Source organism: Oncorhynchus mykiss, chromosome 17 (assembly GCF_057628025.1).
Source record: "Oncorhynchus mykiss isolate SJ-2025 chromosome 17, ASM5762802v1, whole genome shotgun sequence".
NCBI lineage: Eukaryota > Metazoa > Chordata > Actinopteri > Salmoniformes > Salmonidae > Oncorhynchus > Oncorhynchus mykiss.
Window position 1 is genome coordinate 33063021 of NC_143038.1, and position 27655 is coordinate 33090675.

At 43.8% G+C, this 27655-nt stretch overlaps 1 protein-coding gene across 3 annotated transcripts; it reads right to left on the reverse strand.

Annotated features, from left to right (window-relative positions):
• Nucleotides 1–174: 174 nt before the first annotated feature.
• Nucleotides 175–27655, reverse strand: LOC110494036 (transketolase-like). Of its 3 annotated transcripts, none has more exons than XM_021568719.3 (14): nucleotides 27252–27655; nucleotides 24905–25022; nucleotides 24473–24586; nucleotides 24079–24176; nucleotides 22649–22840; nucleotides 22241–22359; nucleotides 21259–21455; nucleotides 19197–19361; nucleotides 6062–6218; nucleotides 4289–4419; nucleotides 4032–4115; nucleotides 3589–3682; nucleotides 2925–3047; nucleotides 175–1642 (listed from the first exon to the last, which is right to left on the reverse strand). In XM_021568719.3, the coding sequence occupies exons 1-14, from the start codon at nucleotides 27356–27358 to the stop codon at nucleotides 1455–1457; spliced, it is 1887 nt and encodes a 628-aa protein (XP_021424394.2). In that variant the 5' UTR covers nucleotides 27359–27655; the 3' UTR covers nucleotides 175–1454. The 3 variants fall into 3 exon arrangements, with proteins under 3 accessions (XP_021424394.2, XP_021424393.2, XP_090061379.1); XM_021568718.3 differs by having other exon boundaries at nucleotides 24079–24182; nucleotides 27252–27496; XM_090205253.1 differs by having other exon boundaries at nucleotides 24079–24188; nucleotides 24470–24586; nucleotides 27252–27496.

Below are 27655 nucleotides of genomic sequence, written 5' to 3' on the forward strand. Positions count from 1 at the left end.
ATTATCTCTATGGTCAATTATAATGATGTTATTCATTTTAGTCTTCCTTAATTTGATCATTATTCTAATAAAATGTTTTGCATAAGCAAATACTTACCCCAACGTGCCTTTTTCAATAGACACGCTACGATACATTTGCATGCACACAGTCGAAGAAACACCCGGAAATAGTAGTGAACTCTCAAACTCAAATGCAGAGGGCTTTAATAGATGAAAGTATAAGGTACATACAAAAGTTCAAGTAACAAATGAGGTGTTTGTTTTAGCTTCACAGTTCAGATGTAACTGCATGCTCCCAACATCACCATGACCACAAGCACAGAGACAGTCTCTAAGCCAGGGCTGGGGTAAATTACATTTCAATTTACATACTGATATGACTGAATTGAATTGAAATGGAATTAACCCCAACCCTGCTCTAAGCCCTAGCTGGCCCTGTGTCCCTCTTCCTCACCTCCAGGTCCAACTGTTTGCTATAGTGGACATTATTTGCTCATAGAAACATTATTGGTATGTTCAGACAGCTCGTTTTAACACACTGTTGGTTTGCTCATGCAGGTAAAAGGTGTTAATATGGAGTTAAATATGTTCCAAAAGCTTTTTACGCACAACATTTTGGCAGTTATCTGACCCCATGTGTTTATCTAGTCTACACCTGAGTTGTAGAGATAAAAGGAAGTTTAAAACCAACATGTGTGCTAACACAAGCTGTCCAGTAACGTGTTTGGGTTGTGGTATAGAGAGACATATGGATCAAACTGTATGGATTTGTCACTTTACTGATATTTGTAGCCCACATACATTTTCATTTCATCATCTTTTGTTTCTTTTTTTTTCCTTCTTGGACTACGTTTTACAAACATGACATTTTCCCAGAGACGGTTGTCATGGAGACGACACTTACATTTCACTACCAGCTGCCCCACCCTGTCTTTAGAGTTACATCATCAGAACAATATAAAAGTATTCAAACAGCTGCTGGTTGTTTTTTGGTTGAACATATCAACTGGGAAGAGTTTAAAAACACATGAGCATCAAATAAAGGTGCCTTCATTGAGTCACAACATGTATAGTCTTTATTGCATTGTATGGTTTGCAGAATGTCTACACCTGCCAGCCGAGTTTGACGACCTCTCACTTTAATTTCTGAAGTTGACCCCTTGACCCTGGGATTACCCATAATTACCAGGAAGTGGGAGTAGGGTTGTGTGTTTATTGTATGCATGTGTGTGAGAGAAAAAAAAAAAGTGAAATGTGTGACTGTTACTTCAAAATGTACATACAGCACGAACTCACGTTACTTTAGTAAACACATAGGGGACAGGGCTTTCACAGTGAGGGGGTGGGTTTACCAGGCGTGGGTGGTGACATGGAACAATGTCTCTATTTTTCTCAGGGGTGGTAGAATGGGGGCTGGGCTGGGTGGGGCGTAGCTTATGCAGGAAGGGGTAGAGCTACTTGGCGTTGGCGGAGCCACTGAGCATCTTCCTGACGGCCTGGCAAATGGCTTCGCGGTCGATGCCGTAGATCTTGAGCAGCTCGTTGGGCTTGCCACTGCGCGGGACGTGGGCCACCGCCAGACGCTGCAGGGTGAAGCCCTGCTCATTCACCACCGCTGAGCATACTGCCTCCCCCAGGCCACCTGAGGAACAGCAACATTAAATGAAATACATGAGAGTGAGAAGGCTAAGGAAGCATCTCTGCAAAAGGATTGGGGTCAATCCAATTTCATTAAGTCAATTTGAAATGACAGCAATCCTTCCCCCAGCTCTGATACACTCCCCGGGAGTAATTTAGAATGACATTGAGCTCAAACAGCGTTTTCCCCCCTCTATTAGTAAAGCTTTTTGATTACAGATGATAAACTGATCCTAGAACTGTGCCTGGAGATGTCTAGCGGAGGTCACTCATTGGTCTTGAGATCTTGAAGATGAAGCCATTGGTCTATATCTGTCGCCATGCGCGCGTACACTCACTCGCCATCTTTCCCCACCATATTCTCACCCTCTCATTCTTTCAGTCTCTCTTTTCTCTACTGCTATCCCGACACTTAGAAAAAAGGTGCTATCTTGAACCTAAATGGGTTCTTTGGTGGCACCCATAGGAGAACACTTTGCATAACTGTTTTTGGTTTCAGGTAGAACCCTTTTTGATCCCAGGTATAATCATTTTTGGTTCCATGTAGAACCCTCTGTGGGAAAGGGTTCTACATGGAACTGAAAAGGGTTCTACCTGGGACTAAAATGGTTCTACATGGAACAAAAAAGGCTTCTCGTAGGGGGACAGCTGAATAACCCTTTTGGAACCATTTTTTCTAAGAGTGCAGTCTCTCCCCCCTTAGGGGGCAGAGAGGGGGTTGCTACTGCTACACATCTTTGATCTAGGTCACAGAAGCCCCATCGGCACACGCTCCACTAAGGAAATCTGACAGCACTGCCTCCCTGGCCTTCACACACTCACGCACGCATGCACACACAGACACACACACACACACACACACACACACACACAGACACACACACACACACACACACACACACACAGACAGTCCTCCTCAGCAAACAAAATGCACCAGAACAGAATATGTCTTGCCCACGCCCACTATGACAGCTCAAAACCCGCTATGCCTCTCAAGCTAATGAGAACATGCCACCGCATCACCTCTGAGCCAATGAGAGGATACAGTCTGTATAAATAAACAATGCAGAAAAATGACAGGTTGCCAGGTTGCAATATATACGGCTAAATGACATACAATTATTCTTGAGTGCCAGATTCTGGTGTAGCAGAAAGGCTCCTGACCAAGCATACTTCTGGCAACGGGTTTGAGCCCCATCTTTATAATTTTCCTGTCTAACCCCTCTGTGTCTATCTCCTTCTCTAACTTCTACCTAAGGTCGGAACTCTGGTTGCGAAAAGCATACCTTCATAGTAGTGGTCCTCCACGGTGAGGATCCGGCCCCTGGTCTGGCGCGTGTGCTCAATGATGGTCTTGGAGTCCAGGGGTTTGATGGTGAACGGGTCGATCACCCTGATGAAGATCCTCTCTGGGAAAACAACGAGGTGGGAAACATAGTGTTTATCAACAGTAGTGTATAGGATTGGAAACTCCGAAGGTTTTCCAGAAATCCTGTTTAGAATATTCCTGGAATCAGAAGGGAATAAGGAGAAAATCTAGAATACTCCATCCAGAATTTATGGAAAACCTGGGAATTTTGGGAAAGTTGCCGTAATTGTGAAACCCAAAGTAGTGTGTTTCAGTAGAGAAACGAGAACAAGATTCAAGCAACTATACAGAGAATGGCATTAAAACCTTCAAACAATGAGGTTCAGATATAGAGAGGGATATAACTTTAACAGGATAAGCTTGAACATATCATTGAGAAAGGCCAACACTTATAGGATATAGAGTTGTGCGCCAAAACTAATGAATGGATTGGATTCAATAGCAAATTCATTTACGCATGTAGCCAATATTAGAGCATGCAGAAAAGAGAGAATGGCCACAGCCAGGAATCATCAAATCCCTATACAGTTCGGTTCTGGGTTCCAAGTCTTTCTTCAAGTCTGGCTGTAGTTGTACTGTACCTTTCTTGAGCATCTCAGCTGCAGCCATGGCCTCATGTAGGGTGATCCCTGCTCCGATCACGGTCACCTTGTCCTCCGCGCTCTGGTACACCACCTGAGATGGACAGGGATGAGTTAACAACAAGGTTTCAGCACATCTCATAAAGCATCTCATAAAGCTAGACTATTGGATGAGAGATTCATTGTTTATATTCCACTCAAAGACAACCCTCTCTGTGTTAATTTGAAGCCATTCAACCACTTGTACGGCATCCATAATAGGAACTCTTTCAGTTGTCAGACAATACTTCCTCAGTGAGGGAGTTCCTAATATGGATGCTGTAGAACTGATTAAACTAATCATCTAACTAATCAGCTCATGTCCGGAAGTAGGAGGAAACTTAAGTGGTTTATCCAAGGCTGTGATAGCCTGTGTGGTTAATGTAATATAGAAAAGAGTTCACCTTAGCCTGTCCAACATGGAAGTCCTCGTTGCTGCTGTAGATGATCGGGTTGTCGGGGTGGCTGGTTCTGATGTAGCAAACGCCCTTAGAAAAGAGAATGGAATACTATGGTCATACATTTGAGGGTTTGAACACAAAGCATATCTTCTGGTGTTGGGGCAGGGGCATAGGGAGATGCGTCAATGTTGGAGGGCCAATAACATTTGGTGTGAGGGGATAAGAACCAATAGCATTTTGGTGGGAGGGATTATGAGTACCTTTGTGCTGGCGGCCAGCTCCACTGCCTTCTCAATAGACACACCATCGCTGGGGTAGAAGATGGTTGCCATGGGGATGGCTCTAAACATGGCCAAGTCCTCTAGACCCATCTGAGACGGCCCGTCCTCTCCTGGAACACTCAAATAGATTAATTTCCTTCCAAAATGTTGTAACGTAGAAAGAAAATACTATGTGTTGCTCTTTATTGAGATTTCCTGGTGCAAATCACATCCAGCCAAGACTCCAGGCAGGCTCAAGCAAAATATTTCAAATATGATTTCAACCCAATATAAAGCTAAAGGCTAGGTGGACTGACATGCAGGTGTATAAGACAGGCAGACAGACAAGAATACAGACAGTAGGACAGACGGACGTAGAGAGAGTGGCATGCAGTGTACCTGAGGGACTAACAGAGGAGAGGGACATCAGGTCCCCTGGTGAAGGTGACAGCATCCAGGACAGACAGGGTCAGGGGTCAGGGGGGGAGAGGGAGGTTAGGGGACCTCAGGGGGTGAAGGAGGTGAGGAGGAAAACACAGAAGTGGGGAAAAAGAAAGAGAGGAACTTGGATCAACCGCACGAGATGGACAGTCACGTTGGGAATGCAGTACCATTTGAGGGTGCTTTGACTTGAGGAGCCAATAGAAAGATTGAAGAGAGTGAAAGAGGGGGTAGAGTCACTGGATAAAGAGTGGGGTTGTGTGACTAATGTTCCCTCAATTTTTGGTGGCACAGAGCAAATTTACAGTTTTAGACAGTAGCCATTAGGCTATTGTGGCTATTTCAGCATAATGCAAGCCTACCAACAAAACCAATGAGGGAAATCCTATAACATTTTCACATGGAAATAGCTTTTGATTTCTGTGATATAGCCTATGTGTGGTGTTCAATGCAGGCCTACATTGCATGAGACGTTGAAAAACGTTTTTACATTATGAAGGGCTTGACATTCATGATTTTTTACTTGGTCTGTAACACCATGGGCCAAATAGGGGACTGTAAATGGCATTTTATTGTGTTGTATGATACAAGAAACCACTTTACAAAATAAAATGTATTATTATTACTATACAGAGAATTAGACAATGTAGGCTATCCCTCTGCATATTGGCTTATTTGCATATTCAAGCCTGTCTCAAAATACAACATTGCTCCTTTTTATTAAGACATAAGCTTTTTACCTGACTGCCAATATAATTCTCCTTTGCGCTCTTGCTCTCCCTACAACAAAATCACAGACCAAATCTTGCAAAGTTAGATTTGTTTTGGTTTGTTGCATTGAAAAGGGTCTGGTATAATGTTGATTCAATCACAGAAAAAAACATTGATCTATAAAGTGAAAACTAACGGGGTGAACTCAGTGAAGTTCAATCTCTTGCGTCAACCTGGCATTTCTGGCAGTCCTGGAGGAGGTGCATGACCACGCACACAGGCAGTTAATAGGGAACATTCGTTGAGGTGACAGAGATGGAAGAGGAAGCGAGACATCCCACTTGCTGGTTTTTTTCAGGTTCAATGAAAGTCAATTAAACCAGACCCAGCTGCTATTGCATTGCTGTTTATGTGAGACACACCCAGTTAAGCAGCCAGGAACATAATATATTTTTTCAATGGTAAACGACTTGAGTGAACTATCTTAATTTATCCACCATCTTTGGTGACAGGTTGCAGTGTATGGGGGTGATGGTGGGTGGTTGTGGGAGTGGCGTGGAGTGGAGTGAGAATTTGGGAGTGTGCCCGGGGTTTGTTTGGGGGAGGGTCAGACAGACTCACCAATGGACAGGCCACAGTGGGAGCCACACAAGTTGATGTTGCTCTCTGAGATGGCAGCCATGCGGAGCTGGTCGTAGGCCCGGGTGAAGAAGGAGGCCAGGGTGCTGGCGTACACAACATTCCTCTCACGGGCAGCGCAGCCAGTGGCAACACTCACCTAGAGGGAAAAGGAGAAGAGAGGAGTTACATCACACTATAACAGTGGCGGCTGGTGACTTTAGGGAGATTAGTTACTGAGAATAATGGATGGACATTATTTTCATGAAGCTGATGGCAGAACAATATTTCATCTTCCAAGTAACTGTCAATACATTTACAAGGGGTGCGTCCCAAATGGCACCCTATTTCTTAGAAGGTGCAGTTGTTATTGTGCGCACTATGTAGGGAATAGGGTGGCATTTGAGATGCAGACATAGATTCAGGAAGACCATCCTCCTCTTCTTCCCTGAATGAGCCTCATCCGGAGCTCGGCAGTAAATCTAGTCCCTATCTATCCCCACAGGAACATGTAGTTCATCTCTATGGTGGTCCTGCAACTGCAGAGACATAGCATTGTAGTCTACTGTAGATAAATTAGCTTCAGCCGAAGGTGAGTGGAACCCAGAATCACATAGAACACTATTTATTCTATATCTATGACTTATTTTTTGTCCGCGCTACAGACAACTATATTGGTCTGCTAATACAGGACTATTAAAGGGCCAGTGCACTAGGTTTGTGAGAAAAACAATATATACACCTAATCATTCAAGGGTTTTTCTTTATTTTTTTATTATTTTTTTCTACATTGTATTACAATACTGAAGACATCAAAACTATTAAATAACACATATAGTAACCAAAAAAGTGTGAAACAAATCAAAATAGATTTTATATGAGAGATTCTTCAAAGTAGCCACCCTTTGCCTTGATGACAGCTTTGCACTGTAACGTCTGCTTCCAACTCACACTCTCAAACACGTAGATCCCCTGAACTCAGCTCACTTTCCAGCCCACTTTCCAGCTCACACTCTCAAACACATAGATCCCCTGAACGCAGATCACTCTCCAGATCCCAATCACCTGAATTCTGATCACACACCTGTATGTCATTATCACACACTATTTAGTTCAGTTCTTTCCACACCATAATTGTGAGGAATAATTTGTTTTGTTACACACGTCTAGTCTGAGCTCTGTGTTTCCCGTACTTTATCCTCCCTTGTATGATAGTTTTTGCCTGCCTCACTAACGACGCCTTTTGCCTATTCCCTGCCTGTACTTTAGCCTGTCAGATTTCCTGTTATCAACCTATTGTCTGATGTCCTGGACAAAGTTACTTGCCTTTTCTCTGCCTGTACTGTTGTCTTTTTGAACCCCCTGTGTATGAATTTCTGCCTGCCCCTGGACCCAGCTACCTGCCTCCTCCTGTGGTCCTTTAACAATAAACACCAGCTGCGCTCTGCGCTTGAAACCAGCTCTCCGTCTCCCATTGTGTTCATTATAGAATACCGCACCAAAAACGACAGATGGATTCAGCAGAGCTGCAGCTACGTCTAGCCCGACAGGAGGAACGAATCAATGAACTCTGCGACCTCCTTCGCCAGTCCATTCCTGCTTCACTGATATGGGGAACCACAACCTCCTCTTGTTCACCGCCCCCATATCCGTGCCTAATAATTATGACGGCTGGTACTGTACAAGGATTTTACATGCAATGTAACCTGTACATAGACCATCAACCCGCTGACTTCACCTCTGACAAAGACAGGGTGGACTTCGTCATCTCTCTACTCACAGGCAAAGCTCTGGATTGAGTCACAGCCCTGTGGTCCGCTCAAAGTTCTGATTTGTACTCTGAATTACGTTTCCACGCCCTCTTCAGGGAGGTGTTAGACCATTCCGTTTCAGGTTGTCACACCGGGGACCTGTTATGTGAGCTGCGACAGGGCTGTCGCTCCACCACTGAGTATGCCCTTGAGTTTTGCACCATGGCTGCCAACAGAGGATGGAGTAAACCAGCGCTCCTTACAGTCTACCGGAGGGGAATAAATCGGGAGTTACTGACCGAACTGACCAGCAGAGATTTAACTGACCTAAACCAATACATCCGGATGTCCATATCCATTGGCAACCTACTGGTGGACCACAGACCTATACAGTCGCCTATGGCCTATGAGTTTTCCACGCCCTTCTCTTTTCCACCACGGTCTAATAGCCCCGAACCTATGCAACTCAGCCGCAACCCTCTCACGCCTGCCGAGAGACATTGGAGGTTATGTGAAAACCTGTGCCTCTATTGTAAAGAGAGTAACCACAAACCCCCCCCCACAACCACAACTCCTCCACTTCCACCCGGGTAAGCACCTCTACGTTTTTGAAAATTGCCAAAAGGCAGTTTGGTATCCCGGCACATCATTCTGGTAATGGGATCACTCAGTTTACGGAGGGACTAGTGGACTCAGGGGCCGCAGGTAATTTCATTGAAGAACAATTGGCACAACAGTTAAGACTCAAACTAATCCCTGTTAATACTCCCTTTAGGATTAATGCGCTGGTCGGACAACCTCTCGGAACAGGTCTTGTGACTCAAATGACCGACAGTATCACCCTTCACATTGGCCTCCTTCACTCTGAGGTCATTCAGTTAATGGTATTATCTTTGCCTAAAGAATCCCTCATCCTCGGTCACCGCTGGCTAAGCCTTCATGACCCTGCCATCTCCTGGTGGGGGGAACTGCTCTCATGGTCTCCCGCCTGTTTTGAGTACTGCTTCAATCTACCCTGTTGAGACACCTCTATAGAAGAATCAGAGTCTGCCATTCCAGCCCACATCCCACCTGTATATGCCCAGTTCCAGACAGCAAGACAAAGGCATCCATTCTGCCCCCCTCATCACCCAGAGGACTGCATGATCGACCTCCTTCCTGGGGCATAGCCTCTTAAGGGTCAGATCTATCCCCTGTCCATCCCAGAGAACGAGGCTATGGACACCTATATAGAAGAGGCCCTCAACATGGGATTCATTGGTCCATCCACGTCTCCGGCTGCATACAGTTTCTTCTTTGTGAAAAAGAATAGTAGTCATAGATTACCGACCCCTCAATGACCTTACCATCAAGAATCGCTTCCCTCTGATTCCAGCCGCACTAGAACAAGTTGGACAGGCTACCATCTACTCTAAACTGGACCTACGTAGTGCTTACAACCTGGTCCGTATCCAAAGTGGGGATGAGTGGAAGACGGCATTCATCACCGCTAAGGGTCACTACGAATACCTGATTATGCCCTACGGTCTCACCAATGCTCCTGCAGTCTTCCAGTCCTTCATGAATGAAGTTTTCCAGGACATGATCAACCAGTTCCCCATCATGTACGATGATGATATCTTGATCTACTCTCATTCCATTGCAGAACACGTACAACATGTGCAACAGGTCCTCCAACGGCTACAGGACCACCATCTTTATGTCAAGGCTGAGAAGAGCACCATTCACGTTACTACGGTAACCTTCCTAGGTTTCGTGTTGACACCAGGAGGGGTCAACATGGATGAAGACAAAGTCACGACCGTGCTTAACTGTCCCAAACCTACCATCGTAAAGGAACTACAACGTTTCCTAGGACTTTCCAACTACTACCGCCGGTTCATCCGAAACTGCAGCAACACAAACGCTCCTCTCTCAGCTCTCACCTGTCAAAAAAAACATATCCTCCAATGGACCGACACCGCCCTGCATTTGAGACCTTGAAACACCTCTGCACCCATCCTTAGGCAGCCTCTTCTGGAGGTTGATGCATCCAAAGTCGGCGTGGGAGCAGATCTCTCTCAGCGGGTAGGGACACCTACCGACCACCGCAATTTGGAGTACTTGAGAAGTGCTACGAGGCTCAACCCCAGACAGGCTCGCTGGGCACTCTTCTTCACATGCTTCAACTTCACCATCAACTATCTGCCTGGCAAGAAAAGGCTGATTCCTTATCCCATCTATTTGACTCCCCTTCCTCTAACCCAAGCCAATTCTGCCTCCGTCTTGTGTCATGGGACCCATACACTGGGAAATCCAATCAGCTGTCAGAGATGCCCTACGCCACGACCCAGCTCCTCCCGACACCCCTGCAGGCAAGACCTACATTCTGGCGTCCGTCAGACCCCAACTAATGCAGTGGTGGCATACCTTACTGAGTTCTGGCCATCCCGGGATCACCTGGACCACAGAGCTACTGACACGCAGGTTCTGGTGGTCATCTCTAACAGCAGACGTCCGAGATTACATTCTTTCCTGTCCCGTCTGTGCATGGGCAAAGAGCCCTCGCCAACTACCTACCGTTGAGCTCGAGTATTTACCTACACCACACAGACCATGTTGCCACATCACCATGGATTTCCTCACTGATCTGCCAGACTCTTCGGGCTTCACTACTATTTTTGTTGTAGTGGACCGGTTCTCCAAGATGTGCCGACTCATCCCCCTTCCGCATCTACCTAATGCCATGGAAATAGCTGAGTGCATGTTCCAACAAGTGTTTCGTCTGTGTGGGATCCCGGAAGACATCGTTTCAGATCGGGGATGCCAGTTCATCTCCAGGGTGTGGTGAGCCTTCTGCGACCTACTGGGGGTCTCCGTCAGCCTATCCTCCGGATACCATCCCCAAACCAATGGGCATACAGAACGCCTGAATCAGGAAATAGGGAAGTACCTTAGCCAACACTGCACCCACCAACCACACTAGTGAAGTCGCTATCTAGCCGGGGCCGAATAAGCACAGAACTCCCTGGTGCATTCCTCACTCCATCTCACTCTTTTTCAGTGTGTCCTCGGATATCAACCCCCCGTGTTTTGGGAGACCGCACATCGGCACCTCCATCAATCTTGAAGGAGTTCCCACATATGCTGAGCACTTGTTGGCTGCTTTTCCTTCACTCTGCGGTCCAACTAATCCCAAACCATTTCAATTGGGTTGTCGGGTGATTGTGGAGGCCAGGTCATCTGATGCAGCCCTCCATAACTATCCTTCTTGGTCAAATAGCACTTCCACAACCTGGAGGTGTGTTTTGGGTCATTGTCCTGTTGAAAAACAAATGATAGTCCCACTAAGCGCAAATCAGATGGGATGGCGTATCGCTGCACAATGCTGTGGTAGCCATGTTTAAGTGTGCCTTGAATTCTAACTAAATCACAGACAGTGTCACCAGCAAGGCACCACCACACCATCATGCCTCCTCCATGCTTCACGGTGGTAACCACACTTGCAGAGATCATCCGTTCACCTACTTTGCATCTCACAAAGACACGGTGGTTGGAACCATAAATCTCCAATTTGGACTCATCAGACAGGACAGATTTCCACCCGTCTAATGTCCATTGCTCATGTTTCTTTGCCCAAGCAAGCATCCTCTTCTTATTGGTGTCCTTTAGTAGTGGTTTCTTTGCAGCAATTCTACAATGATGGACTGATTCACAGTCTCATCTGAACAGTTTATGTTGAGATGTTGCTGTTACGGGCGACAGGTAGACTAGTGGTTAGAACGTTGGGCCAGTAACCGAAAAGTTGCTAGATCTAATCCCTGAGTTGACAAGGTAAAAATCTGTTGTTCTGCCCCTGAACAAGGCAGTTAACCCACTGTTCCAAAGCCGTCATTGTAAATAAGAATTTGCTCTTAACTGACTTGTCTAGTAAATAAACTTGAATTCTGTGTGCATTTATTTGGGCTGCAATTTCTGATGTTGGTAACTGTAATGAACTTATCCTCTGCAACAGATATAACTCTACGTCTTCCTTTCTTATGTCGGTCCTCATGAGAGCCAGTTTCATCAGAATGCTTGATGTGTTTTGCGACTGCATTTGACATTTTCCGCAATGATTGACCTTCATGTCTTAAAGTAGCGATGGACTGTCATTTCTCTTGGCTTATTTGAGCTGTTCTTGCCATAATGTGGACTTGGTCTTTTACCAAATAAGGCTATCTTCTGTATACCACCTCTACCTTGTCACAAGACAACTGATTGGCTCAAACGCATTAAGAAGGAAATAAATTCCACAAATGAACTTTTAACAAGCACATTTGTTAATTGAAATGCATTCCATGTGACTACCTCATGAAGCTGGTTGAGAGAATGCCAAGAGTGTGCAAAGCTGTCAAAGGCAAAGGGTGGCTACTCAAAAATAAAACAAATGTTGTTTTTGTTTAACACATTTTTAGTTACTTTATGATTCCATATGTGTTATTTCATAGTTTTGATGTCTTCACTATTATTCTACAATGTAGAACATAGTAAAAAATAAAGAAAAACCCTTGAATGAGTAGGTGTGTCCAAACTTTTGACTGGTACTGTATATACACTGAACAGAAATATGGCATAGGCCCACCCACTGGGGAGCCAGGCTCAGCCAATCAGAGTAGGTTTTTCGCCACAAAAGGGCTTTATTACAGACAGAAATACTCCTCAGTTTCACCAGCTGTCTGGGTGGCTGGTCTCAGACGACCCCGCAGGTGAAGAAGCCGGATGTGGAGGTCCTGGGCTGGCGTGGTTACATGGTAGAGATAACTAACAGCTTCACAATGCTCAAAGTGATTTTCAACGTCTGTTTTTAGTTTTTTTCTACCAATAGGTTCTCTCCTTCATGAGGCATTTGAAAACCCTCTTGGTACAGTGCCTTGCGAAAGTATTCGGCCCCCTTGAACTTTGCGACCTTTTGCCACATTTCAGGCTTCAAACATAAAGATATAAAACTGTATTTTTTTGTGAAGAATCAACAACAAGTGGGACACAATCATGAAGTGGAACGACATTTATTGGATATTTCAAACTTTTTTAACAAATCAAAAACTGAAAAATTGGGCGTGCAAAATTATTCAGCCCCCTTAAGTTAATACTTTGTAGCGCCACCTTTTGCTGCGATTACAGCTGTAAGTCGCTTGGGGTATGTCTCTATCAGTTTTGCACATCGAGAGACTGACATTTTTTCCCATTCCTCCTTGCAAAACAGCTCAAGCTCAGTGAGGTTGGATGGAGAGCATTTGTGAACAGCAGTTTTCAGTTCTTTCCACAGATTCTCGATTGGATTCAGGTCTGGACTTTGACTTGGCCATTCTAACACCTGGATATGTTGATTTTTGAACCATTCCATTGTAGATTTTGCTTTATGTTTTGGATCATTGTCTTGTTGGAAGACAAATCTCCGTCCCAGTCTCAGGTCTTTTGCAGACTCCATCAGGTTTTCTTCCAGAATGGTCCTGTATTTGGCTCCATCCATCTTCCCATCAATTTTAACCATCTTCCCTGTCCCTGCTGAAGAAAAGCAGGCCCAAACCATGATGCTGCCACCACCATGTTTGACATTGGGGATGGTGTGTTCAGGGTGATGAGCTGTGTTGCTTTTACGCCAAAAATAACGTCTTGCATTGTTGCCAAAAAGTTCAATTTTGGTTTCATCTGACCAGAGCACCTTCTTCCACATGTTTGGTGTGTCTCGCAGGTGGCTTGTGGCAAACTTTAAACAACATTTTTTATGGATATCTTTAAGAAATGGCTTTCTTCTTGCCACTCTTCCATAAAGGCCAGATTTGTGCAATATACGACTGATTGTTGTCCTATGGACAGAGTCTCCCACCTCAGCTGTAGATCTCTGCAGTTCATCCAGAGTGATCATGGGCCTCTTGGCTGCATCTCTGATCAGTCTTCTCCTTGTATGAGCTGAAAGTTTAGAGGGACGGCCAGGTCTTGGTAGATTTGCAGTGGTCTGATACTCCTTCCATTTCAATATTATCGCTTGCACAGTGCTCCTTGGAATGTTTAAAGCTTGGGAAATCTTTTTGTATCCAAATCCGGCTTTAAACTTCTTCACAACAGTATCTCGGACCTGCCTGGTGTGTTCCTTGTTCTTCATGATGCTCTCTGCGCTTTTAACGGACCTCTAAGACTATCACAGTGCAGGTGCATTTATACGGAGACTTGATTACACACAGGTGGATTGTATTTATCATTTAGGTCAACATTGGATCATTCAGAGATCCTCACTGAACTTCTGGAGAGAGTTTGCTGCACTGAAAGTAAAGGGGCTGAATAATTTTGCACGCCCAATTTTTCAGTTTTTGATTTGTTAAAAAAGTTTGAAATATCCAATAAATGTAGTTCCAGTTACAGTTTTATATCTTTATGTTTGAAGCCTGAAATGTGGCAAAAGGTCGCAAAGTTCAAGGGGAGCGAATACTTTCGCAAGGCACTGTATGTGTGGTTGAATCTGTGTTTGAAATTCACCGTTTGACTGAGGGACCTTACAGATAATTGTATGTGTGAGGTACAGGGATGAGGTAGGTATTCAAAAATCATGTTAACACTATTATTGCACACAGAGTGAGTCCATGCAACTTAACATGTGACTTGGTACGCACATTTTTACTCCTGAACTATTTTGACTTTCCATAACAAAGTGCTTGAATACTTATGAACTCAAGACATTTCAGCCTTTCATGTTTCATTCATTAGTAAACATTTTGAAAAACACAATTCAACATTGACATTATGGGCTGTGTGTTTAGGCAAGTTACAAAAATATCTATGTTTAATCCATTTTAACATCAGGCTTTAACACAACACAACGTGGACCATGGGTACGTAGGCTTTCTAAAGGCACTGTATACCTTGTGAAAAGTGCCATGTGACTGCAAAAGAGGCAGGTTGAAATGTCAATTGTCATCAAACAAATGGGACGTTTGATTGAAATACAGGACAATCTGTTTGGTAAATGAGTAGTGTTTTCACTTGTTAATAAAGTGCGGCACGTGATGGTCTCCACGGGGACAATGACTGCTGAGCGAATCACAATCAAAATGAGGGGGTCAAGCCTCCCAGAAACCCAGGACCTACGCTATGTAAAAGTCAGTGAGAAGTCAGTCAGTCCAAAAGCACACGAGTTTATGGTACCATATGGGAGGAATCAGCGGCGTGCTTCTCTCTCACAAGTTGTCATTTCCTGTTTCATATCTCAAAAGCCCTCCCCGATCCCCCTGCTCTTCTCTTCACAGTGGCTGTCTAAACCTCTGAGTTGCCATTGGACTCGTTCCTATTCCATAACAGTACCAGATAGAAGTACTATTATCCAATTTCCTTCTGCCCCACATCTAACCTGGACAAAGAGGATAGCGCTCTTGCCATTGACATGATCATTATTCTCTTTCTTTGTGTGTCTCTGTCTCTTTCTCTCTATGTGATTGTTTGAACAGCAGATTGCCCCTTTAATGCCGTATTCAAAGACGCATGACTCCAATGATGACATGAGTAACTGATAATCAACGAGGGACAATGCCTTCTATGGAAAACAATGAGCGACGTGGAAGGTGTGTTCCGCAACGTGCTAGCGGAGTGGAAATGACCTTCACAGAGTTGCATTATCTTCCATGAAACGCATAGAGCCCGAGTTGATTATCCCTTTTATTCTATGCCATGGCTATAATTGAAAACATTTGCTGTAGAAATGTGTTCAACATCCACTGAAGTAGCTAGCAAGTTTACTAGATAGCTACAGCAGTTGCCTTGGTAACCAAACAAACAGACTTGCTAGTTTAACGAACCAAACCATCAGTCCTAGCTTGCTATTATGAGAATCAAATTCAACAATGCCAATAATGTTTTCAATTCGACTTTTTCTTTCAAAAGCAGCTCAAACGTAGAACATGTAAGAAATAACTATAGCTATTGAATTCTACCTTGCTGATATACCGTGCATTATTTAAGCAATAAGGCCTGAGGGGGATGTGGTATATGGCCAACATACCATGGCTAAGGGCTGTTCTTAAGCAAGGCGCAACGCAGAGTGCCTGCATACAGCCCTTAGCCGTGGTATATTGGCCATATGCCACAAACCCCCGAGGTGCCTTATCGCTATTATAAACTGGTTACCAACGTAATTAGAGCAGTAAAAATACATGTTTTGTCATACCCGTGGTATATGGTCTGATATATCCCACGGCTGTCAGCCAATCAACACTCAGAGCTGGAACCATCCAGTTTATAAAGGGAAATAATGCACGCTCTAGAATGCAAATCTGAAACGAGTATTCAACCATGCCATACATAATGCAGTCATAAATAAGTCATAACATGAACAGCAGTACCTCTGATTCTCTCATTATTCTCTTATCAATATTAACGATTCCCCATTAGACAATCTGTCTGTCTCATTTGAACCTGCCATTCTAACTTTATTCTGCACAATCTTCTTTATAACAATGGTATTATCAGCCAGCAAGCCAGCTAGTCAGCCAGGCAGTGGGGCAGTCAGTAAGTCAGCTAGGCAGTCTGTCAGCCATCCATTCAGTCAGTCAGTCTGGGGCAGCAGGTAGCCTAGTGGTTGGAGCGTTGGGCCAGTAACCGAAAGGTTGCTAGATTAAATCCCTGAGCTGACAAGGTAAAAATCTGTCGTTCTGCCCCTGAAAAAGGCAGTTAACCCACTGTTCCTAGGCCGTCATTGTAAATAAGAATTTGTTTTTAACTGACTTGCCTAGTTAAATAAAATAAAAAACATTTAAAAAGTTAGTCATTGAGTTAGCCAGTCAACCAGGCAGCCAATTAGTCAGTCAGTCGGCCACACCCACCCTCCTCACACTGATTCATATTTCACTTCTCAGATAAGCATAACTGTCATAACGGCTGTTCATCAAACACAGCCCTGACCTGAACAGGCTGCCAGGCTGCTGCTGCAGGAGGAACCAGCCAAACAGCAGCAGTACAGTAATACAGCCAAGCCTGAATGACAACTCTCCCAAAATGTTAATCTAAAGTCCGATTGCAATGAGAGGATAGGAATAGAGGGTAGGTAGCCTAGCAGTTAGAGTGCTGGGCCTGTAACTGAAAGGTCACTGGTTCAAATCCTCAAGACGACAAACCAGTCAGCTGTGCGGAGGGAGGAAGCATGGTGGATGGAGGAAGCATGGTGAGGCATTGGAGGAGGGAGAATGTAGGAGAGAGGATGCTTGGCATGGTGTATTGTAAGTGGGTCATGTCTCTCTCTCCAGCGTTACATTATGGATGGACCAACATCCATTATTCATCAGGCCAACCTCTGTAACACTGAGAGAGAGAGAAGTTTTTATTCAGCTAATCAGACCTGAGAGAGGGGGAATTCGCTCAACGAGTCAGTGGTCTGAACAGAAGTAAAGAGGCATTTTGTTATAGCGAATCAGCATCAGCAAAATTAGTGACAGGCAGAGCAAGGGTTCAAATACTATTTGAGATCATTTCAAATACTTTATCTGTGCTTGATTGAGCTTGTCTGGCTTAATGGGCCATCAGATTCGTCCAGAAACTGTAAAGCCCCACCATTTGGCACTTCAAACAGGCTAGAGGAAAAATGCTCAGAGTATCTTAAAGATTTCAAATAGTATTTGAACCCAGGTCTAGGGACAGGGCATTCGGTTGAGCATCAGCGAGAGAGACAGAGGCAGAGGAGAGAGAACAGCTAAGCTGAGCCACGAAATGCTGGTGCAATGTTTTAACAATGCTGAATAGATTTTTTTTAAACAAAAAGTATAATTTAGAAGTAATTTAAAAACAGGTTGGCTTTTAAAAGCTTGGTTTATTTAGAAAGAGTGTTGTCTGGGTTTATAGAATGGTCATAATTGGCTCATAGAGTGCAGAGTACCAGTCAAAAGTTTGGACACACCTACTCATTCCGGGGTTTTTACTATTTTCTACATTGTAGAATAATAGTGAAGACATCCAAACTATGAAATAACACATATGGAATCATGTAGTGACCAAAAAAGTGTTAAACAAATCAAAATATATCTTATATTTGAGATTCTTCAAAGTAACCACACTTTGCCTTGATGACAGCTTTGTACACTCTTGGCATTCTCTCAACCAGCTTCATGAGGTAGTCACCTGGAATGCATTTCAATTAACAGGTGTGCTTTGTTAAAAGTTAATTTGTCTAATTTCTTTCCTTTCCTTCTAATGACCAAGACCATATTATGGCAAAAACAGCTCAAATAAGCAAATAGAAACAGCAGTCTATCATTACTTTAAGACATGAAGGTCAGTCAATCCGGAAACTGTAAAGAGCTTTGAAAGTTACTTCAAGTAACTGGCTCTCATGAGGACCACAACAGGAAAGGAATACCCAGAGTTACCTCTGCTGCAGAGGATAAGTTCAGTAGAGTTACCAGCCTCAGAAATTGCAGCCCAAAGAAATGCTTCACAGAGTTCAAGTAACAGACACATCTCAACATCAGCGTGAATCAGGCCTTTGTGGTCAAATTTATGCACAAATAAGAAGAAGAGACTTGGGCCAAGAAACACGAGCAATGGACATTCGACTGGTAGAAATATGTCCTTTGGTCTGATGAGTCCAAATTTGAGATTTTTGGTTTCGACCGCCGTGTCTTTGTGAGACGCAGAGTAGGTGAACGGTTGATCTCCGCAAGTGTGGTTCCCACCATGAAGCATGGAGGAGGAGGTGTGATGGTGTGGGGGTGCTTTGCTGGTGACACTGTCAGTGATTTGTTTCGAATTCAAGGCACACTTAACCAGCATGGTTACCACAGCATTCTGCAGCGATAAGCCATCCCATCTGATTGGCGCTTTGTGGGACTATCATTTGTTTGTCAACATGACAATGACCCAACACACATCCAGGCTGTGTGAGGGCTATTTGACCAAGAAGGAGAGTTATGGAGGGCTGCATCAGATGACCTGGCCTCCACAATCACCCGACCTCAACCCAATTGAGATGGTTTGGGATTAGTTGGACCGCAGAGTGAAGGAAAAGCAGCCAACAAGTGCTCAGCATATGTGAGAACTCCTTCAAGATTATTGGAAAAGCATTCCAGGTGAAGCTGGTTTAGAGAATGCCAGGAATGTGCAAAGCTGTCATCAAGGCAAAGGGTGGCTACTTTGAAGAATCTCAAATATAAAATTGATTTTGATTTGTTTAACACTTTTTTGATTACTACATGATTCCATATGTGTTATTTAATAGTTTTGATGTCTTCAGTATTATTATACAATGTAGAAAATAGTAAAAATCAAGAAAAACCCTTGAATGATTAGGTGTGTCCAAACTTTTGACTGGTACTGTATGTGATAAAGAGAAAATCAAGAAAAACTCAATAGGGTTAGGGTCTGAGTAAGGGTTAGGGTTAATTTCATACCATGTTCTGCTGCGCAATGTAGCACTCCACAAAGCGGTTGGGGTGTTCGTTCTTGAAGATCTCTGAGTAAGTTAAGTTGTTGGTGTCTCCATCCAGGACCACCACGCGCTCATTATAACGGCCCAACTTAGCCAGGGCCATGCCATAGGCCTTCCTGGTGGAAATCTGTTGAGAAATACAACCAGTCAATCAACAAATCAACGATTCAAATCAACCAGTCAGTCATTAATAAGTACATTTTTCTGCCTGTTTGTTCATGTATCATTATACCACCTTCTCTCTGACAGTAGTCAATCTAAGGTGTGAGTGACTGCTTCTATTTTGATATAATGTTTGCGACTATAGGGTGAGCCCCAGTGGAGTCCATATTCCTGGGATAATTTGTACAACCACATATGTACAGTATATGGTGAGATGCATGTACTGTACAGTGCCTTGCGAAAGTATTCGGCCCCCTTGAACTTTGCGACCTTTTGCCACATTTCAGGCTTCAAACATAAAGATATAAAACTGTATTTTTGTGAAGAATCAACAACAAGTGGGACACAATCATGAAGTGGAACGACATTTATTGGATATTTCAAACTTTTTTAACAAATCAAAAACTGAAAAATTGGGCGTGCAAAATTATTCAGCCCCCTTAAGTTAATACTTTGTAGCGCCACCTTTTGCTGCGATTACAGCTGTAAGTCGCTTGGGGTATGTCTCTATCAGTTTTGCACATCGAGAGACTGAAATTTTTTCCCATTCCTCCTTGCAAAACAGCTCGAGCTCAGTGAGGTTGGATGGAGAGCATTTGTGAACAGCAGTTTTCACTTCTTTCCACAGATTCTCGATTGGATTCAGGTCTGGATTTTGACTTGGCCATTCTAACACCTGGATATGTTTATTTTTGAACCATTCCATTGTAGATTTTGCTTTATGTTTTGGATCATTGTCTTGTTGGAAGACAAATCTCCGTCCCAGTCTCAGGTCTTTTGCAGACTCCATCAGGTTTTCTTCCAGAATGGTCCTGTATTTGGCTCCATCCATCTTCCCATCAATTTTAACCATCTTCCCTGTCCCTGCTGAAGAAAAGCAGGCCCAAACCATGATGCTGCCACCACCATGTTTGACAGTGGGGATGGTGTGTTCAGGGTGATGAGCTGTGTTGCTTTTACGCCAAACATAACGTTTTGCTTTGTTGCCAAAAAGTTCAATTTTGGTTTCATCTGACCAGAGCACCTTCTTCCACATGTTTGGTGTGTCTCCCAGGTAGCTTGTGGCAAACTTTAAACTACACTTTTTATGGATATCTTTAAGAAATGGCTTTCTTCTTGCCACTCTTCCATAAAGGCCAGATTTGTGCAATATACGACTGATTGTTGTCCTATGGACAGAGTCTCCCACCTCAGCTGTAGATCTCTGCAGTTCATCCAGAGTGATCATGGGCCTCTTGGCTGCATCTCTGATCAGTCTTCTCCTTGTATGAGCTGAAAGTTTAGAGGGACGGCCAGGTCTTGGTAGATTTGCAGTGGTCTGATACTCCTTCCATTTCAATATTATCGCTTGCACAGTGCTCCTTGGGATGTTTAAAGCTTGGGAAATCTTTTTGTATCCAAATCCGGCTTTAAACTTCTTCACAACAGTATCTCGGACCTGCCTGGTGTGTTCCTTGTTCTTCATGATGCTCTCTGCGCTTTTAACGGACCTCTGAGACTATCACAGTGCAGGTGCATTTATATGGAGACTTGATTACACACAGGTGGATTGTATTTATCATCATTAGTCATTTAGGTCAACATTGGATCATTCAGAGATCCTCACTGAACTTCTGGAGAGAGTTTGCTGCTCTGAAAGTAAAGGGGCTGAATAATTTTGCACGCCCAATTTTTCAGTTTCTGATTTGTTAAAAAAGTTTGAAATATCCAATAAATGTCGTTCCACTTCATGATTGTGTCCCACTTGTTGTTGATTCTTCACAAAAATACAGTTTTATATCTTTATGTTTGAAGCCTGAAATGTGGCAAAAGGTCGCAAAGTTCAAGGGGGCCGAATACTTTCGCAAGGCACTGTATGTTACCTTCTCTCCCTGCTTGTAGGCGGGTGCGCTGGGCATGCGGACGTTGCGCAGGCTGACTGGCGGGGCATCCTCTACGGGCGTGGTGGGGTACAGGCGCTTGCTGCTGTTCATGATGCGCGCCTGCAGATCCTTCACGACTCCCTCAGCCATGTCCTTGGACAGGGGCTTGGCATGCCAGCCCATCTTATCTTCCACAGCTGGTAAATGCAGACAGACATAATATTAGAATACACACATGCTGTATACACAGCGGTGGTGTAAAGTACTTTAAGTAAAAATACTTTAAAGTAGTACTTAAGTCGTTTTTGGGGGGGGTATCTGTAGTTTACTTTACCATTTATATTTTTGACTACTTTTACTTTTACTTCACTACATTCTTTAAGCCAATATTGTACAAATTACTCCATACATTTTCCTTGTCAGCCAAAGTACTCATAGTCTAATTCAAGCACTTATCAACCGAACATCCCTGGTCATCCCTACTGCCTTAAATGATGTCTGAATGTTGGAGTGTGCCTGTGGCTTTCCGTAAATTAATAATACAAGAAAATGATGCCATCTGGATGCTAAATATAAGGAATTTAAAATGTATTATACTTTAATCTTTGATATCTAAGTATATTTTAAACCAAACTCTTTTAGACTTTTCCTCAAGTAGAATTTTACTGGGTGACTTTTACTTTGACTTGAGTCATTTTCTATTAAGGTATTTTTACTTTTACTCAAGTACTGTTTGACAGTTGGGTACTTTTTCCACCACTGATACACAGTAACATTTGAATGGATATTTAGGCCCAGGGGTTTTAGCCTGACGATGTGATCTCCTGACGGGGAAAACCCCCAGACCTGGAGTCAGGTCACATGGTCAGGAAAAATCAATGGCCCAACACCTTATATACTTTACACACCATACTGAGAGGTTAGCCCATTAACCGGTATGAGTGATAGGATGTAGCCAATAGCCATACGAGGGTGAGAGTACCTGGGATTCCCTTGCCCTTGGTGGTCTTGGCGATAATGGCAGTGGGCTGGTGACGAGCCTGGCTCAGAGCCTTACACAGCTCCTCCACACTGTGCCCATCCACGATGATGGCATGCCAACTGTAGACAGCAACACTCACGTCAGAAAATCCATTTCACATATGGAAAAGGCATTCACACACTTTCTCTTTCTCATACACTCATGAACAAACAATTCCACATATGCCCACTAATGTTGACATGTGCCTTCACACATTCATAGACTTTCTCTCGCTGTCATTACATTGACAAAGAGGATCTCTACCTCTCTTACTCACTCTGTCCTTCTCACTCGTGAACCCACTTTCACACACACACACACACACACACACACACACACACACACACACACACACACACACACACTCACCCAAAGGCCTCGCAGCGTTTCTGGTACTTCTCCACGTGGTGCTGCAGGGGCGCTGGGTCGGTCTGGCCCAGGCGGTTGATATCCAAGATGGCCACCAGGTTGTCCAGCTGGTAGTAAGAGGCAAAGGACATGGCTTCCCACACTGCCCCCTCAGACAGCTCCCCATCCCCCAGAAGGCAGAACACATGGTAGCTTGGCAAGAGAGAGGGATGGGGGGGTGAGACAGGGGTGTGTGTGTGTGTGTGTGTGTGTGTGTGTGTGTGTGTGTGTGTGTGTGTGTGTGTGTGTGCCGTGTGTGCGCATGTGCGCGTGTATACACTCTTAGAATGTTTTTTTACAAAAGGGTTCTTTCAGCTGTCCCTATAGGAGAACTCTTTTATGGGTTTCGTGTAGAACCCTTTTGGGTTCCATTGAGAACCCTCTGTGGAAAAGGTTATACATGAAACCGAAAATTGTTCTACCTGGAACCAAAAAGGGTTCTTCAAAGGGTTCTCCTGTGGGGACAGCCGAAGGACCCTTTTAGGTTCTAGATAGTACCTTTTTTAAACAGTGTAGATTCAAGAAGTGGTAAAATCAAATTATCATTCTACCCAACACCAAATAGTGCTCTATGAAATCTTTCAAGTCAAATTCATCCATTTCCCCTGAAGTGACAGACCGGATTGAACGCCCCCTGGGAATTGTGAAAGCCCTCTCCCACAACGGGAAATTGGTAACCTTTACTTCTCCCTTTATCCCACTTACTGCATTCCCTCACATCTACGCTGACTGAGGCTTCTAGCCACACAGACTCCTTTGAACAAAGCAAATGCTCATATTTTAATCAAATGGCCTGATAATCTGCTTATGTCATCATTTTCACCCACCACCCACACAAACTCCTCCTCTAGCACAAATCTATCCAGGGCAGGGCATATTTTCAGGACTGGCAATATCCACATTCCACATATCAGAGATCCGCATTCCTCACTCTGAGACAAAACCTGAATTAGACTGAGGAATGTGAGTCTGATTTTGAACAATAGACTGAGTGATGAATACTAATGTAAAGTCTGAATTGGATTCTGAGACAGAATCTGTCTGGATGGTAAAAATAACTGAGTTGTGGCCGCAGGGGCTGTGGTTATTAGAGCAGAAGAATCGGAAGAGCAGAGCATGCAGATACTACACACCCAGAGGACCTTAGAAAACCTCACAGTGCCCTAAATAACTCTAAAATAGCTCACTATGCTCTAAAGAGCTCTAAAATATCTCACTATACTCCAAAGAGCTCTAAAATAACACACGGTGGTCTAAAGAGCTCTAAAATGCATCACTATGCGCTAAGTTCTAAAATACCTCATTATGCATTTGAGTCCATACTTAACACTTTAGAATTCAGAGGCCTGCAAAGACCACAAATCTGTGTGTGAATGTGTGTGAACTCCTACCTGGACTTGTCAAAGTACTTCCCGGTGTAGGCCATCCCACAGGCTACACCCAGACCCTGGCCCAGAGAGCCAGTGACCACATCCACAAACTGTTGCTTCTGAAACTCCAACACATACACAGGAACAGGACTGTTACTATCACCACAGAGAGCAAGGATGTGTTGAGTAGGTTATAAAACGTTAAGCTATTATTATAGGTTACAAGTTATCAACGTTCAGTGAGGTACTACCTGAACTTGTCCAAGAAGAACACATATTTCCATTTTCAGTTTTGCTACGGTGCTAACTGCTAGGCTATTAAAGGTGAGGCGTAGGTTAACTGTCAGGCTATTAAAGGTGAGGTGTACGCTAACCTTTAGGTTAGCAAAGGTGATGTGTAGTAGTTATCACTCACAGGTGTGGGGTGTCCCTCCAGGTTGGACTCCACCTGGCACAGAGAGAGCAGCTCACTCTCCTTCAGGAAACCAGTCTCTGTCCACATGGAGTACAGGGCCGGTGCAGAATGACCCTAAGGAGAGGAAAACCCATGTTACTCTAATACAACCCAAGACATAACCACGTAACTCTTTCACAACCAGGGAGTGTAAAATACATTGCTTCTTATGACTGTTGCCATATCACATGACAATCGCACACCAGCTGTAACACAAGTGTATTACGTAAGTCAATATGCATGATACAACTTCACGGAAGCAGATCCTGACCGTTATGTGACCTTTACCCAACCAAAACAGTGGAGGTGAGCAGGAGGATCTCACCACATGGATCTGACAACAACAGTAATAGAACGCGACAATAGTGTTCTATTTAATTCCAATAGTCTCACCTTCGAAAGGACGAAGCGGTCATTGTTGATGTTCTTGGGGTCCTCTGCGCGGTACTTCATTGTGTTGAAGAACAGAACAGACATGATCTCTGCAACGCTGCAGCATGATGTGGGATATCTGGGAGACAAGGAGTACACGCTTAGGAAAAAGGATTCAAAAAGGGTTCTTTGGTTGTCGCCATTGGAGAAACCTGTTTGGTTCCAGGTAGAACTCTTTGGGTTCCATGTAGAACCATCTGTGGAAAAAGTTCTACATGGAACCAATAGTTCTACCTGGAATCAAAAGGGTTCTACCTGGATCCAAAAAGGGTTATTCAAAGGGTTTTCCTATTGGACTGTTTTAGGTTAAAGATAGCATGTATTTTCTAAGAGTGTATGAGCAGAGAGGGATGTTACTGACAGGTGTTCACATAGCAGACAGACACATAGACTCACACACACACACACACACACACACACACAGAGACACAGAGAACAGAAGTATCACTTTACAATCTCAAAAACACTCTGAATTCAATCAGTCTAACTGGATTTTAAGTGGCACAGTCTAAAATCTGAGCTTGCCAAAGAATTCTATGGCACCATGGGGAAACATGGGTAATAATAATTAGAGTGGAATAGTTCATCCAAAATACTGATGAGGGGGCCATATTCAAACCGAGATGCCCCATTGGCTCCCTCTTTTTCCCAATTACAGTGATGTCAACATCCAAGGGGTACGTCGATGGGTGACTGGGGAGAAATGTGGACCATTTTGGAAATAGCACGAGTCAGACAGCCAGTTAGTCAATCAGTCAGAGGGCGCCATTTGGAATCACATTCATCACCGGGCTTATAACCTTGTGGTCGTCACTAGTTACCTAAGCCACAAGGTCATTTCTACAATTTATCTTCTTAAAATGGGATTTGAACCCTAACCTTAACCCTAATGCCTAACCCTAACCTTAACCCTAATGCCTAACCCTAACCTTAACCCTAATGCCCAACCCTAACCCTAACCTTAACCCTAATGCCTAACCCTAACCCTAACCCTAATGCCTAACCCTAATGCCTAACCCTAACCTTAACCCTAATGCCTAACCCTAACCTTAACCCTAATGCCCAACCCTAACCTAAAAATAAGACCAAAAAGTTTTTATTTTATGTACATTTTTACACTATAGCAAATGTTGACTTTGTATCTAGTGGAAACCTTTGTAACATTTAGCTCCCATTTCCAGTCTGCGATTTAAGTAAGATGCTCTATAAACGTGTGATTTCTTCACAAAAATCACAATGAAATATGTTCTTTACAGAATTACCCAACGTGCGCACTTGTTTGTGCATTGGCTCTCTATTTAATACAATAATTACACTCTAGCCTAATAATAAACATCAATTTGGTGTTCACACTAAGAGTAATTGCGGAGTAATTATTAATAATATTTAATGACCAATATTCCCCCCCATCTAAATCAACGAAGATGGCGGAGCGCACATCCCAGCCAGGGTTATCTCCATGCGCTTTGTCTCGTGCCAACAACTGACGCGCAAGCTCCGAGGGCTCCTCCATCGCTTACCTGCCTGCGGTCAGACAAATGAAGACGCGCTATACTTTTCCCCAGATACAGGAGTTAATTTCAGACACTACAGCAAAATGTATCCTTTCATGTTGTTCACAATGGAACATTTTCTAATATCGAAAAAAACTAAATAATCTCATGTTGAGCCACAATGGCCATACATCAATCTTGCTCAATAGAATAAACAAAATAATCCGTAAATTGTTCAAGAATACAGCGTTCTACAATTAAACTATATAAACAGATTACCTAACTACAAGCTACTGTATGTCGATATAAAAATCAATACATACAGATGTTGACGAAAATATAAACTTTTTATGTTATTGTTACGGATAATCTTTATCGTTTTGATCTGCATCACATATGTGTAGTGACTCACAGCATCATACGGTAACATGGGGTAACCAGCCCCCCTTAAGAACCATGTCCCATTGCTGACACAAAAAAGCAACATTTTGTAAAAAATGTGGTATGTGGATGATGGTCGTGCTTAGACAAACAAACTATGAAGGGAAATAAGCGACTACAGCCTACCCCAGGGGGCTAGTTACCCCAGTTACCCTACATTTCATCTTCAACTCAGTTACATTTTTCCATAGCTCACATGAGAACAAAAAGAAAACATGCTGTTTCATTTTGTATTCTACATGGGTGTGCATGTGCACCTGTGTGTATGAAGGAGTACAGGAAGGATACAGGATACACTCTTCCCTAGATTTACGACTGGGTGTATGTGTTTGTGTGTGTGTGTGTCTGTGTCAGTTTGAGTTAAAGGGTCTTACCCGCTGCCGGCTGCAGTGGTAGCCTTGATGCAGTTTATTCGGAGGCGGTTGGCGATGTTCCTGAGTGCCTGCACCGTCTGCTGGTCGGGTTTGTGGTAGTCCTCCATGAAGGCAAAATGTCTAAGCACCAAAAGCACCAGGAAAGTGAACTAGACTGCACAGAGGCTGTGTGTGAGTGAGGGTTGGCAGAGGGAGCCCTGCTTGTGTATATGCGTGGCAGAGAGAAGAGGTGGAGAAAGGGGGAGAGGCAGGATTTATCCCTGGCACGTGTACACAGGAGGAGGAGGATGGGACTAGCGGTGTGGGACGGGTCTGAGTACAGAGGTCAAATCGCACTCTATGCTGGCTAGGACTGCATGCGAGTGTGCAAGGAGTGTGTTAGGGGTGTGTGTGTCTGAGAGAGT

Coding starts and splice junctions, on each gene's coding strand:
- LOC110494036 (XM_090205253.1), bottom strand. CDS start 27,358: ATGGAGGACTACCACAAACCCGACCAGCAGACGGTGCAGGCACTCAGG. Junction 22,360..22,648: donor AAACGCTGCGAGGCCTTTGG/GTGAGTGTGTGT, acceptor TGCTGTCTACAG/TTGGCATGCCATCATCGTGG. Junction 19,362..21,258: donor CCTACAAGCAGGGAGAGAAG/GTAACATACAGT, acceptor ATTTCTCAACAG/ATTTCCACCAGGAAGGCCTA.